The following is a 14,285-nucleotide window of genomic DNA, read 5'->3' on the forward strand; positions in this document are numbered from 1 at the left end:
AACAAGGAGTAGCCTAGTGGTTACAGCACTAGGCTGACAACCTGGTTCAAAACCCACTGCTGCTGCTTTTGATCTTGACAAGTCACATGAATTGAGGTTGCGGGGTGGTAGATCTAGGAGTAATGTCAGAAAATTCTTTTTCATGAAGACGGTGGTGGATGCCTGGAATGACCTTCAGAGGGAGGTGGTGGAGAAAAAAAACCTGTGGCGGAATTCAAAAAAGCATGGGATGAACACAGAGGATCTCTAATTAGAAGATGAATGATGTAAAAAAAAAACAAACTTAAAGAGTTGCATATGTTTTTGCATATCAAGTGGTGCTTAGATGGCAACTCTGGCTGCATCAACTAAGGCGGGTGCTGGTCTGGCTTGAACGGTCTGAGTCCTGTATATGGCGATCCGGTTTAGGATGGGCTAGAGAGAGCTTCAGTGGTTTGGAATGTGAGGACAGTGCCAGGCAGACTTTTATGGTCCTTGTCCCGCAAATGACAAGACAGATTTGAATAGGCTGGAGTAGTTGGAACATAAGGACAGAGCTGGGCAGACTTCTATAGTCTATGTCCCAGAAACACCAAAGAAAACACATGATCAAGTATATAATATCACATTCGTTGTTGATTTAAATTGAATTGATAATGAATGCGACTGTTGGGCAGACTGGATGGACCACTCAGGTCTTTATTTGCCGTCACTTACTCTGTTACCACGTTACTTATCCACACACTGCCTCAGATACAAATGTAGAATGTAGCCTTCCATGGACAGGAAAATACCTAGTGTACCTGAATGTATCTCACCTTGAGCTACAACTGGAAAAGGTGTGACCTAAATCTATGTAAATGTGGTTAAGCACAACATCTGTTATTTATTTTCTCTAGTATGGGTTTATCAACACCTGTCTGAAATCGCTTGTTGTGGAGAAATTTGGTGAGGAAACCTGGGAGAACCTTCGGTGAGCATTTCTTTCCAAAAGTATAATGTCAATAAGTTACAAATTTTGTTTACATTGACGTAATTTTAGTCCTGTAGCTAGACAGCATAATAATGATTTTTCTTTTTTGTCGAGAGACATTGAAGTCTCAAATGATAAAACTGCCAGCTGCAGTGTCTCTGATTTGCTATTGTTTCCTGATGACTAAGGAAGTATCAAAAAGGGAACTTTTTCAGTTTCCAAATAATTTGCCATATATTCCAGTATAGTTATGGAGTAGAGGCTTTGTCTAGTGGTTAGAGCAGTGGGCAAAGCTGGCATTTCAATCCTTCAGCTGCCATTGACATACTTCCCCCAACTATTGTTCAGAGTGTAGAAGGTTTTGCTCGCTTACTCTTCTTACTCTCTTATCTATCTATATGTTCCATCTCTGCTTATACCCTACGCTATTAAAATGTTTTATTATGTATTATGTTGACATTGTAACTAGTATATTATCCAGCTTATTTTCGAAAGTGATGGGCGCCCATATTTTGACCCAAATCGGGAGATGGGCGCCCATCTCGCAAAGGCACCCAAATCGGTATAATCGAAAGCCAATTTTGGGTGCCTTCAACTGCACTCCGTCGTGGAAATGGCCAAAGTTGATGGGGACATGTCGGAGGCGTGGTGAAGGCAGGACTGGGGCGTGGTTATCGGCTGAGGAGAGATGGGCGCCTTTGGCCGATAATTGAAAAAAATGGGAGTTTTTACCGAGAATTTAGGGCACTTTTTTGGACCCTTTTTTTCACGAACAAGTCCCAAAAAAGTGCCCTAAATGACCAGATGACCACCGGAGGGAATCGGGGATGACCTCCCCTGACACCCCCAGTGGTCACTAACCCCTCCCACCAAACAAAAAGAACTTTAAAAACTTTTTTTTCCAGCCTGTATGCCAGCCTCAAATGTCATACCCAGCTCCCTGACAGCAGTATGCAGGTCCCTGGAGCAGTTGTTTCTGGGTGCAGTGCACTTCAGGCAGGTGGACCCAGTCCCATCCCCCCCTACCTGTCACACTTGTGGTGCTTAATGCTGAGCCCTCCAAAAAACCCCAAAACCCACTGTACTCACATGTAGGTGCCCCCCTTAGGGCTATGGTAATGGTGTAGACTTGTGGGCAGTGGGTTTTGGGTGGATTTGGGGGGGCTCAGCACACAAGGGAAGGGTGTTATGAACCTGGGAGCTCTTTTAAGGTTTTTTATTAATTTTTCAAAGTGCCCCCTAGGGTGCCCAGTTGGTGTCCTGGCATGTGAGGAGGACCAGTGCACTACGAATCCTGGCCCCTCCCATGACCCAATGCCTTGGATTTATTCGTTTTTGAGCTGGGCACCTTCAGTTTCCATTATCGCTAAAAACCGATAGCGCCCAGCTCAAAAATGCCCAAATCCTAGGCATTTGCCCCGCACAACCCGTATTATCGAAAAAAAGATGGGCACCCATCTTTTTTCGAAAATACGGTTTGTGCCGCCCACGGAGATGGGCATTCGCGTTCGATTATGACCCTCCATGCCATACTTTTTATTGTCATTTGAATACTTTTATTGCTGTAATTGTCATGTTTGGCTTATTCTTGCTGTACACCGCTTTGAGTGAATGCCTTCAAAAAGGCGTAAATAAATCCTAATAAATAAATAATGCTTTGAACTATGCCATAGGAATTGTGACACTATGGATTACACTTTGTGACATTTTCAAGTGCTGTGATTATACCTTGTTGAGCTATGAGTAGTTGACTTGAAAGATTGTGGCAGTCTCTAAATATTTATGAGCACCACTTAAATTGAATAAAGTTGTTTGAGAGGTATTTTTTAAATAAAGTTTTTTGTGGTATCTCTGGCATTTAAATGCAAGTGCTTGCATCAGCTCTATGGCTGGTGTAAGAACTCATGTCTAACCACTAAGGTTGCCAACTAGCTTCAGATTCGCCCAATAGGATTGATCCAGCAGATTTGCTTGACAGGGTTGATCCAGTCTTGGGCTTACCCCAAAGCATGCAGGGACTTGTAGCCTGGCTTTCCTTAGGGAATTCAATGGGGAAATCAGAGCCACAAGGCCCTGCATGCATTGGGGTAAGCCCAAGACTGGATCAACCCTGTTGGGTGAATCTGGATCTAGTTGCCAACTCTACTAACCATCCGATAAACAGGGGAACACTTATTCTAAACAGAGTGTTATTCTCAATGTCTAACAAAAATACACTCTGAGACAATTAAGCGTATAACAATTATTTTATTGGTGCATACACATGCACCAATATCTTAACATACACGTTTTAAAAAAGGTTGTAAGAAATGCTCATCCTCTACTCACTCACACCGACCCAGCATTCATAAACACACGCACCCTTATTCTTTTTATTACATTTGTCACAATGCTACGCAGTAGCTGCATTGATTTATACAACGTGTATCAAAACCTTATACCAACTAAATCGATGTTTATGCTTCAAAACATATTCAATTTCTCCAAAACATATTCAAAACATATTCAATTTGTTAAACTCTACTAACCACACACGCTGTAATGGAAAGTAGAAGGCTACATTCCTTTATAGAAAAGGTGCCACATCGTTATACTGTTACAGAACTACCCTCAAAGGCAAAATAATATTTGATTTTATACTACATACATGTAGGCATGTTCTGGAGCAGAATTTGATTGGAGAATGGGTAGAGTAATAAAATACACGTGGAGGGGCATAATCAAAAGGGACATCCTCATTTCGATTTGGACGTCCTCGCAAAATGTTCCTATCCAGGGGCAGTTAAACCTGTATTTCCGAAACAAGATGGACGTCCATCTTTTGTTTTGATAATACGGTCAGGTTAGAAAGCTATTTGTGCAAAAATATGGTGCAGAAGTAGCGCCCAATGTTTGGTGCCATATATAGAATTTATTTATTTATTGCTCTTGTATCCCACATTTTCCTACCTATTTGCAGGCTCAATGTGGCTTACAAAGACCTATTACAATGTGGCTTACAAAGACCAGGGTTAAGAAAACTATTGGTGTTACAAGAAGTTGTGGACTACAGGAGGATCTGGTCAAGCAGTTATACAGGATACATTCTTAAAGACAGTGGCGTTCCTAGCCTGGATGACACCCGGGGCGGATCGCCGATGCGCCCCCCCCCCGGGTGCAGTGCACCCCCACTGTGAAATGACACCTCCCCCCCCTGGCGAAATGACACCCCCCCGGGTGCACGCCGCTGGGGGGGGGGGTGCTGCGGCGCACGCCTGTCGGCTCCGAGTTCACTAACTTCGCTCGTTCGCTGCAGCTCCCTCTGCCCTGGAACAGGAAGTAACCTGTTCCGGGGCAGAGGAAGCTGCAGCGAACGAGCGGTTAGCAAACTCGGAGCCGACAGGCGCGCGCCGCAGCACCCCCCAGCGGCATGCACCCGGGGCGGACCGCCCCCATCGCCCCCCCTTGATATGCCACTGCTTAAAGATACATTCTTAAAGGTGGTCAGGTAGGTAGACAGATACATTCTGAGTAAGTGTGTGTTAGCACTTAATGTGGTATACCAAAGGAGCCCCCAAGTAAAGTGAGGTTGGAATTAAGGGAAAGTCATGTTAATGAAAGTGGTCAAATCTGGATTCAGGCTTTGGTGAATGTACCAAGGTACCACAAGCCTCTGCAAATTTCCCATAGACTGGAAATGGCACCAACCCCCATAGTATACTGCTGCACTGACTTTTTAGACATGTGCCTTCAAATTGTAAATGATTTAATTTTCCACTTTAACCCACATCTTCTGGAATTCTTTTCAGAATACAAGCTGAGGTTCAAGACAACTTCATGACTTATGAAGTTTACGATGATGTCATTACTTTAAGACTGATTAAAGAGGCTTGCAGGATGCTGAGTAAGTGAGCCTTATGACCCTGAAGATTTGTTAGCATGAACTAGAAGGTTCTGATTATAGAGTGAATGAGGAACCAGGCTGTGACTGATTCCACTAGGCTTTCAGCATTTCCAGAAAATCTGGAGTGCGCTGGATGCAAACCATAAAGCATTAGGGGGGTCTTTTTACTAAGCTGTGGTAAAAGGGGACCTGCGATAGCATCACTGCATGCTTTTGACACGCGCTGAGGCCCCCTTTTACAGTAGCGGGTAAACGGCTATCTTTTTCTGAGGACAAGAAATGGCCATGCGGTAAGTGAACCACTTGCCATGCGGCCACTTCAGGGGCCACCTGTGCCACCCATTGAGGTGGCGGTAAGGGATCCTGCGCTAAGCCGACAGTACGTCCAAGAAAGATAGAATTACAGTAGTTTATACTGATCAGTACCAATGCCTGCATAACAGTTCATTAGTTGTCTGGAGACAGAGAGAATTATAAACGCCTATTACGTTTGGGGCCAATATTCAGACCACAGGAGAAAGCTCGGCTAACTCTCAGGTTGGTGGTCATCCCGGATATTCAATACCAGGCCGTTTCCGGTGACCAGCATTGAATATCTGGTTTATTTTTGGCCGGTTTAAACTTAACTGGCTAAGTTGATATTCGTAGATAAACAGTTAGGTTTAAACCAGCAAAAGATATTCCAGCTACTTATGTGGCCCAATGTGGCCACTTACAATAGCCGGCTACGCGGTGAATATTCGGGGATAGTCGTCTATATTGTGCGATATAGCCGGTTATCTCCTAGCTGCTAACTGGGAATATTCAGCAGGGGGATAGCCGGCTAAGTGCTTTATTTTTCTTATATTTCATACAAATTGCTAAATGCTAAACATTTTTACCAAATAGAAAACAAAATGAGATTTAAGAAGGCTAACACATGGAAGAAACAAGACCAGGGAAAAAAAAGTGCACATTCTGGGAAAAAAACAAATTGCACTTCTGCTTGAAGGATCCTCCTGGATGAAGTTATTTCAAAATGTTTTATAACACATGGTGGTAATAAGTCATGTTTCTTAATAATGCAGATGTTTCTGAAGAAGCAGTGCTGAAGCTATTTGGAGAATATTTCTTCAGTTTTTGTAAAATGTCCGGCTATGACAGAATGTTACGGACACTGGGAGGAAACCTGATGGAATTCATCGAGAACTTGGATGCTTTGCACAGTTATCTTGCATTGTCCTACCAGGTACAGTCAGGTTTCTTCATTGACCTAGGAATGAGGACAACATAGATGATCATAAACACTGGCAAATTCAACGCAAAATAGTACTAAGACAGGTCAAGAGAGAATTTGAAAAAATGTTTGCAGTAGAAGCAAAAACTAACTTTGAGGCATGTTTACTAAACGGTGTTAGGATTTGGAGTTAACATTGATTTTAGCGCATATTAACTGCAAATCTAATGCTTTTCCTTTTGAGGGTATGTTTTAATGCCGTCATTAACATGCCATAATTGCTAGGATTTAATGCAGGAGCACTTAATGACTTCTATGTAGGAGGTGCTAAGTAATCTAGCGTTAACTCAGCTGTTATCCATTTAGCATGTGTTACCTAGAATGCGCTAACAGGATAATGTTTCCACACCTATGCCACACCTTGTCCCAGAAGAATTCCCCAATTTGCGTGCTAACAGTTATATTACCACAGAATGCCTTAACACTGTCATACGGAAGCCCTGTTAGCGCATGCTAGGGGTTTAATGCCCTCTAGTAAACATACCCCATTATTTTTTAAAATACATCTAAAGCAAGAAGCCTGTGATGGTGCCAGTTGGATGCTGATGGAAGGGGAAGCAATCACTGTTCCCTCTAAGCTCAGTCAGAGTCCTCCACCTACAGTCCTGCCAGTGAGGGGCGCTGTTTCACTATCACATTTTAAATAGGGAGGGACAAGCAAGCTCTGCAGGTCTCCAGGGAACCTGCCTGTCCCTAGTGATTGAAGACACAGTATTGTAGCACTACCCCCCATTGGCAGCAATGCAGTTGGAGGACACCCACTCATCTTAGAGAGAACAGTGGGGGCAATTCGATACATGGGTGCCTTCTTTTAGGCACCCCAATGCTTCACAAAAACCACTTCTATAACAGCATCTGGGTGCCCAGATTCCATTACAGAATAATAGTGAAACCCAGCATCGGTGCACCTAAAATCTAGGCAGCCATAGGTACACCAGATATAATCCTGCTGCAGGCACCTAAATATAGCAAGGGAGCACATAGCTCGCAGTATTCTGCAAGTTGTACGTGTCAATTATAGCCCTGCCCATGCCTCTTCCATGTTTCACCCATGTGAATGCCCCTCCATGCATTTACACGCAATGCCACTTATGTGCACTCTTAGTATAAAAACAAAAAAAGCAACACTGGGCCTTCAAGACTGAGACAACAGGAGTATTTTATTGACAAATGACCCAACACGGGCCGTGTTTCGGCGTAAAGCAACACCTGCCTCAGGGGTCAGGGTGTACTTGCAAAGTGTGCGCAATATATATGCATCCAATGCCTTTGAAAATAATTGAAGTCTTTAAAACAAACGTTCCTGTTGCAAAAGACAGTCGTGATGTTGGAAGTAAACTCCTATATTATCATCGATCTTTTTGATCTTATGTTTTGCACGGAGTGATTTTTGAAAAAAGTATTGCAGTGGACAAGAACTTTGCAGGAAGAAGATCTTTGGTTCTGCACAATCTCTACCTAAGCTAAGTAGCTGTTATACAATATTCCTTTTTTTGAACATCAGTTTTTTAACATCAGGTTTTGGATACTGTTTATTAATTAAACATTGTGATCAGGATGGAGGTAGGATGTGCTATGATGTAAATGCGGTGTCCCTGCAAAGTTTGGACTTTCAGTCCACAGCAATACACCAAAAAACTGAGCACAATAAATAAATATTTATATAATTTTATTGAGCTTTTTACAAAAAGTAATTATTTATACAACATGAGTAAATGAGAGTTTTTCTAATATTTTAAAGCTTTGATAAGGGTTTCTGTTATAGTTTACTTAGTCTGAGTAACCAGGCCCTGCTTGCCTCTTACTTCTGAGGGTCCTCAGTCCTTGGCTCACATGGTATGTCCCCCTTCTCTTTTGGGTTGGGCTCTGAGCCTCCGGCTCTCATCCTCCTCTTAAATGAATACCTCATTTCTGGCTAAGCCTAGTGGACTTTAGTGTAAAGCGGATTTCCTTACCCAAGCTTCCACCTGGACTTGTGGATCTAACAGCTGCTGCATGATTGCTCCAATCTCTTTCCTCTGTCTCTTTTCCCATGAAGCTTCTGTATGTGGATGGGTCTTCCTCCTCTATAAAACCTCTATCCTAAAAGTCTGGGTGGAAGAGCACTGGATCAGCAAAAATCATACAAAGTTTTCTTTTTCATGCAGTGCCTAATTAATCTATCTAATATATTGCTGGAGGAAGTGATTAGGGTGATTAAAATAGCAGGATTCAAAAGACATCTGGACAAATTTCTGGAGGAAAAGTCAATACAAATGATTAACTAGATAGACCTGGGAAGGCTCTGGATATGAGATATGAGAAATTTTATCTACATGTTGGGATTTGTCAGCAGGGCCAGATGTGTGCATGTTGTTGTCACTATGTTGTAACGTTTAAGATGTCCCCTCAATATGTAGGAAGTAAATTTTAGTCTTAATAGATGGGAAAAAATAAGAAATATACAATAACCAACAGTACTCAATAATAAAAACAATAATCATGATAGTTTTATAGTTTAAATTTCATTAGTTACAAATACATTAAATTTTCGGTAGTGAAGCATGAGGCCCTTGGTAAGGCCCCTAAGTTATAGTTTGTCTAGCTTATATGTAAATCTGTCCTTGTCTGCCATGTACTTAAGACCGGGACTGGCCACTGTCAAAGACAGGATGTTGGGCTCTGAGGCTGTTGTCTGTCGTAGCATGGCTTTTCTTATGGTCTTGTGAACAAATATATATGTTTAGTTCATTTTAATAATCCAGACATGCCTGGTTTACTTCAGAGAGGGGCAGTGGGATCACTTTAAGTCACTTTAAATGGATGTGAGGATGGATGTTCAAGTCTGAACCAGTTGAGGTCATTTACAAACTAGGGAAAATATCTGCCATTTGTAAGACTATCCTGCTATAATATGCAGACCTTTCTTTCCCAGTGGATTCAAGAAATCCATGAAACTCTTTTCTGCTTTGAGAACTAGCTTCAGGAACATGAATGCAGTTTATTAAATAATTTTCTGTGCCAGAGGTATTCAATTGTCATGCTTTATGCTCTCTGATACCTTTTGACATTGATTGTCATATGTAACTGGACACTGGCATGGCTGGTGTTAGGGAGTGGCAAACAGGGCAGTTGCCCTGGGCCTTCATACCACAGGGGGCCCTAAACTTGCCTCAAGTTGTAGGAGATGTTGCTTGCAGGCAGGCTTTAGGGCCTCCTCAGTTTCTGCCCTGGGCCCCTGAATGTCTAACACCAGCCCTGGACACTGGATGTTTACAGATGAAAGTAATTTGCCTCCTGTACTAACAGAAATGTTTTGGCTTCTCAGGCGATGAATGCACCATCATTTCGTGTGGAAAAAAGGGCTGATAAATCAATGCTTCTTCACTATTACTCTGACAGGCATGGCCTGTGCCATATAGTTCCAGGTAATCTTTAACTGTTCCAAATTGTCAGCTCTTTATTTACAAGGCTAGGGTCTCTAAACCTGCATTATTATTCATTCATATAATCAGAGGAAAAACAAAATACCTGTGTTATGTTATGTTATTTTTGGACCTGTCCTTGTAGGTTTTGCTTATGTCAAATGTGAGATGCTAATTGTCTCCCAGAGAATCTAACACTAACTGTGCAAGTCCAGCCCTATTGGATGCAGTCCCAGGGTGCTGCATCTGGATATCATCAGCTAGCTGGCTTGAACATACTAATAAAATCCACTAAAATCTACCAGCGAGAGATCCCAAAACCCAGGTGATAAATACAGGGCAACAACCAGTTTCCTTGCACAGGGCTATAAACAATCTTGCATCAAGAAGGAGTAGCCTAATTGTTAAGTAACAGGCTGAAAGGCAAGGAAGCCAGAGTTCAAACCCTGCTAATGCTCCTCCTTGTGATCCTCCTTTGTAAACTCTCTGGGGAAAGAGAAACACCTGCATGCAATTTGTCTTAGGCTAACAACAAAATGCAACGAGCTAAATCCAAAACACAACCACAGATATGTGATATTGCTATGAAGGAGGATATACAGTAGAATAAATCTTATCAGCAATACATAGCAACATCCCCACTTGTATGTGCAGTCTTGAAAGAGCGTGGGACATAGAGATCATCTGACCTGTGTGCATGTTGAAGATGGAGGCACACTGGACTGATTGAATGGCTGGTTTCCACAGTCCTTGCATTCAATACCAGTCTTTTGTATGTCTCTGTATTTGTACCTTTTTAGTAACTCTGGGCAGGCTCATGTTGTTTAAAGACAGCAGTCTACACATAGACCCCACTGCCCCACAAAAGCAGTGCTGTATGAAGGTGTCTACTATAGGGATCTTTCCCCACTGGCATCAACAGCAATCTCTCAAGCGTAGTTTTGAGGGTTGGCTATTATGCCATTCAGGTTTGATCTGACTGGATGAAACACTGGCAGAGTCAGGAAGTGGTCAGAAGTTCAGACATCGGGTAATGCCTATCCTTTATGAATTAGCCCCAGTATTACAAACACAGTGGGAATTTAAGGACCTGACAAAAGCAGGGCAAAAAGAAAAAAAAAAGCGTAAAGGCTACAGATGAGTAACTTAGGAAATGCTGAAATTGTGCATCTTATGCCACAGGCCTTGGGTTCCTGAAGCTTTAGGAAGGGGGAAAAAGTCTACAGGAAAAAGATGTACAAGTCAAAGCTTGTGAAAATAAAAGTTGGTTCTAAGTACTAATAGAGGAGTAGCCTAGTGGGTAGAGCACCAGGCTGACAACCGGGGAAGTCTGGTTCAAATCTTACTACTGCCCTGTGTGATTTTGGACAACTCACTTAACCCCAGGGGCATAGCCAGACCTTGAATTGGGAGGGGCACATTTTAGCCCACCTCCCCGCTGCTCTCTCCCGCCCCGCTGCAATGCCAAATACCATGGCTGGCAGGGGTCCCAACCCCCACCTGCTGAAGCATTTCTCCAGCGCTGTTGTCCTTACATTGCCTGCCCTTCTTCCCTTCACGTTGCGCATGCTCGATTTTAATGAAATTGAGCATGCACAAAGTGTCGCGCATGCTCAGTTTCACTAAAACCGAACATGCATGCAACGAGAGGGACAACCACACAAAGTGGAGGAACAATAAGTCCCTACATACGTCAGCAAGAGAGAGTCCAAGGAGTTGGGTAGATAGACACTTCAAGGACCGCTGGCGTTTTGCTGACAGAATGTTCCATGCGTGTTCACAGACTCTGGATCTATTCCATTCATTTAAAGTTGTACGCCATCTTGGAAACATTGCCTACCTTTGTACAACGAACATCATGAGACTCCTGAAGCAGCCGGGTTGACGCTGAAACACAGCAGTTATGTCGAGTCATTTGACTTGTTTCGATAAAGATCACCTTTTTGAACTAGCGTCTCCCTTGGTCCTTTGGAAGTGTCTATCTACCCTACTCCTTGGACTCTCTCTTGCAATGAGAGGGAAGCAGGGCAATGTAAAAAGAGCAGCTATACTACTCCTTAACCCTCCACTGTTTCAGGTACAAACATAGATTGTAAACCCTCTGGGGACAGGAAAATCCCTAGTGTGCGAGTGTAACTCACCTTGAGCTACTACTGAAAATGACAAGCACAAATGCCACAGTGATCTTTATGTGGGTATTTTCATATCAGGTTACCTATGTAAAATATTCAAAAAAGTGCCTGTGTCAGATGGTCAGAACTATCGCTATCAGTGCGCACACTCTCTTGCCCAAATTTACCCCTGCTCTGAAGAATGTGCAAATTTGTGCCTATGCTCTGTGGGGGTAATTTTGTAAAGGGTTTTCTCCATGTACATATTTTACATATAGAGAAGGCCTTGTACAAAACTGTGCACTGGTCTATGCATGTATAAAGTACACATGGTGGTAGCTTCTAGCAAGGACTCCCAAAATATGGGCAGTAAGGACTAGATTGTATAAATGGCACCAACCCCCCCCCCCCCCCCCCCACCACCACTTAAGCAGTATTCTATAAGCCGCGCCTAAAGTTTGGCACAGTTTATAGAATTAACACTTAAGCAGAGAGGTCGCGCATAAATTTAGGTGCCGCCATTTGCACCAGCGAAAATATGGTGCAAATGCCCATGGCTAAATTTACAGGTGGATCACCATTATTCTATAATTACACATGTAACTCAAAACCATGCCCTGATCTGTCCTGAAACGCTCATCAACCTCCTATTTCTGTGCTTCCTTTCTTTGGCCGTGCATAAATTTTAGGCGTAGATCCCATGCCTAACTTTATGCACGTAATGTATTTATTTATTTATTTTATCACATTTATACCCCACATTTTCCCACATGTTTGCAGGCTCAATGTGGCTCACATTAAACTGAGAAGGCAATCGCCAACCCGGTTATTAATCAATTACAATATATTGTTGTAAACAGAGAGTGTAGAAGTATAAGTTGAAAGGAGGGAAAAGGGAAAGGAAAAAGAGTCCAAAATAGTCCATTAATGTATTGCTTTGGAGGACTTTAGGATTTATGTTGGATCCTGGGAGTAGGCTTTCTTGAATAAGCTGGTCTTGAGTAATTTCCTAAAGTTAAGATGATTCCCTTTAAATCTAATTAGCACCAATAATTGTTTGTTAAAAAGTCAATTGTGGGGGTCTTTTACTGAGCCATGGAAGTGTTTTTAGCTGGTGGTAGAAATCAGCTGACAGTAAATGCTGAGACATCCATTACCACAGCTTAGTAAAAGACTCTCTATTAGCGCAAATTGGCTCGTTATTCTATTAAAGGGCAAATCAGGGCCGCACCTAAAGTTTTGGTGACTTTGATAGGCTCAGGGAGTGTCAATTCTATAATGGCACTTACTACTACTACTACTTAACATTTCTAGAGCGCTACTAGGGTTACGCAGCGCTGTACAAATTAACAAATAAGGACAGTCCCTGCTCAGGAGAGCTTACAATCTAAAGGATGAAATGTCAAGTTGGGGTAGTTTAGATTTCCTGAGAAAAGGTGTAGTGATTAGGTGCCGAAGGCGACACTGAAGAGGTGGGCTTTGAGCAATGATTTGAAGATGGGTAGGGAGGGGGCCCGGCGTATGGAATTCCTGTTATTGAATAGAATGGCACGTGCGCGCCTAGACACATGGAGGGTAATTTTATAACAGAGAGACTATGGATATGTTAAAGTGCTTAATTTATAGCCAAGATTTTTCTCCTCGCTGCTTCTTTTTCAACAATGTTCCTTTAATTCACAGTTTTCATAACATGTACTATACAGTAACTCGTACTGTTTATTACTTATGTAAGCCACATAGAGCTGAATAATTGTATTCAGATAATGTAGGATACAAGTATCAAATAAATAAATAAATACCTACTTTATAAATGATATACGTGGACATGGTTTTTCTATTTTAAGATGAAATATTTTGATATTTTATAAATGCAACAAAGGTGCCTATGTGCTTTTATGAAACAGTCTCAGAACTCTCTCCAATAGGGCATGTATTCTTTGGTAGAAATTTACTTATGATCCAAAGAACATGTAAATAGATGCATATATACTCTATATTTTTATAAAATACACCCTAGCTCTGTTCAAACTGTGCCCCCAAGTATACTTATATACAGATTGTATGCTCTTATTGGCACATATAATTATATGCATGTATGCCTCCTGCAAATTTTAATAATCACTTCCCTCGTCTAAAATGGGGGGGGGGGGGGGGGGGGGAGGGAAGAGGGAAGAAATGGATTTGGGTTTTCAGTGTTGTGTGAAATGTCTTATTGTGTATTGTGTTGGCATTGTAATGTAGCATACCATGCTATACTTTGTATTGCTGTTTGAATATTTTCATTGCTGTAATTGACTATTGAGTATGTTTGAATTATTCCTACTGTACACCACCTTGAGTGAATTCCTTCAAAAAGGCAGTAAATAAATCCTAATAACTTAAAGTGTAAGCATTTATGCTATGTCAAAGGCTGGTGTAATTACTGGTGCCTTAAGCATTGTGTAATTTATACGTGCAACTGCAGGGCATGACCCTGATCTGCCCATGGGCTTTGCAGTTGCGTGCTACAGCATTTAGGTGCTATGGGCCCAGTGGCGATCCTAGGTCGGCTGCCACTCGGGGCGGATCGCTGCTGCGTACCCTCCCAGGTGCAGCATGACACCCCCCCCTGCACATCGACACTCCCCCTCCCTGGCGCATTAAGCCCCCCCTCCCCCAG

General features: G+C 42.4%; 1 protein-coding gene across 1 annotated transcript in view; it reads left to right on the forward strand.

The window, feature by feature from the left end:
• Positions 1-884: 884 nt before the first annotated feature.
• The window catches only part of LOC115469611 (guanylate cyclase soluble subunit beta-2-like), a 79,374-nt gene continuing 65,973 nt past the window's right edge, over positions 885-14,285 (forward strand). Inside the window, exons 1-4 of the mRNA XM_030202406.1 lie at positions 885-952; positions 4,741-4,835; positions 5,903-6,063; positions 9,419-9,518. Coding sequence (XP_030058266.1) covers positions 4,769-4,835; positions 5,903-6,063; positions 9,419-9,518 — 328 coding nt within the window. The 5' untranslated portion in view covers positions 885-952; positions 4,741-4,768. The remainder of the gene's footprint in view (positions 953-4,740; positions 4,836-5,902; positions 6,064-9,418; positions 9,519-14,285) is intronic.

The sequence above is a fragment of the Microcaecilia unicolor genome, chromosome 4 (assembly GCF_901765095.1).
Source record: "Microcaecilia unicolor chromosome 4, aMicUni1.1, whole genome shotgun sequence".
Lineage (NCBI taxonomy): Eukaryota > Metazoa > Chordata > Amphibia > Gymnophiona > Siphonopidae > Microcaecilia > Microcaecilia unicolor.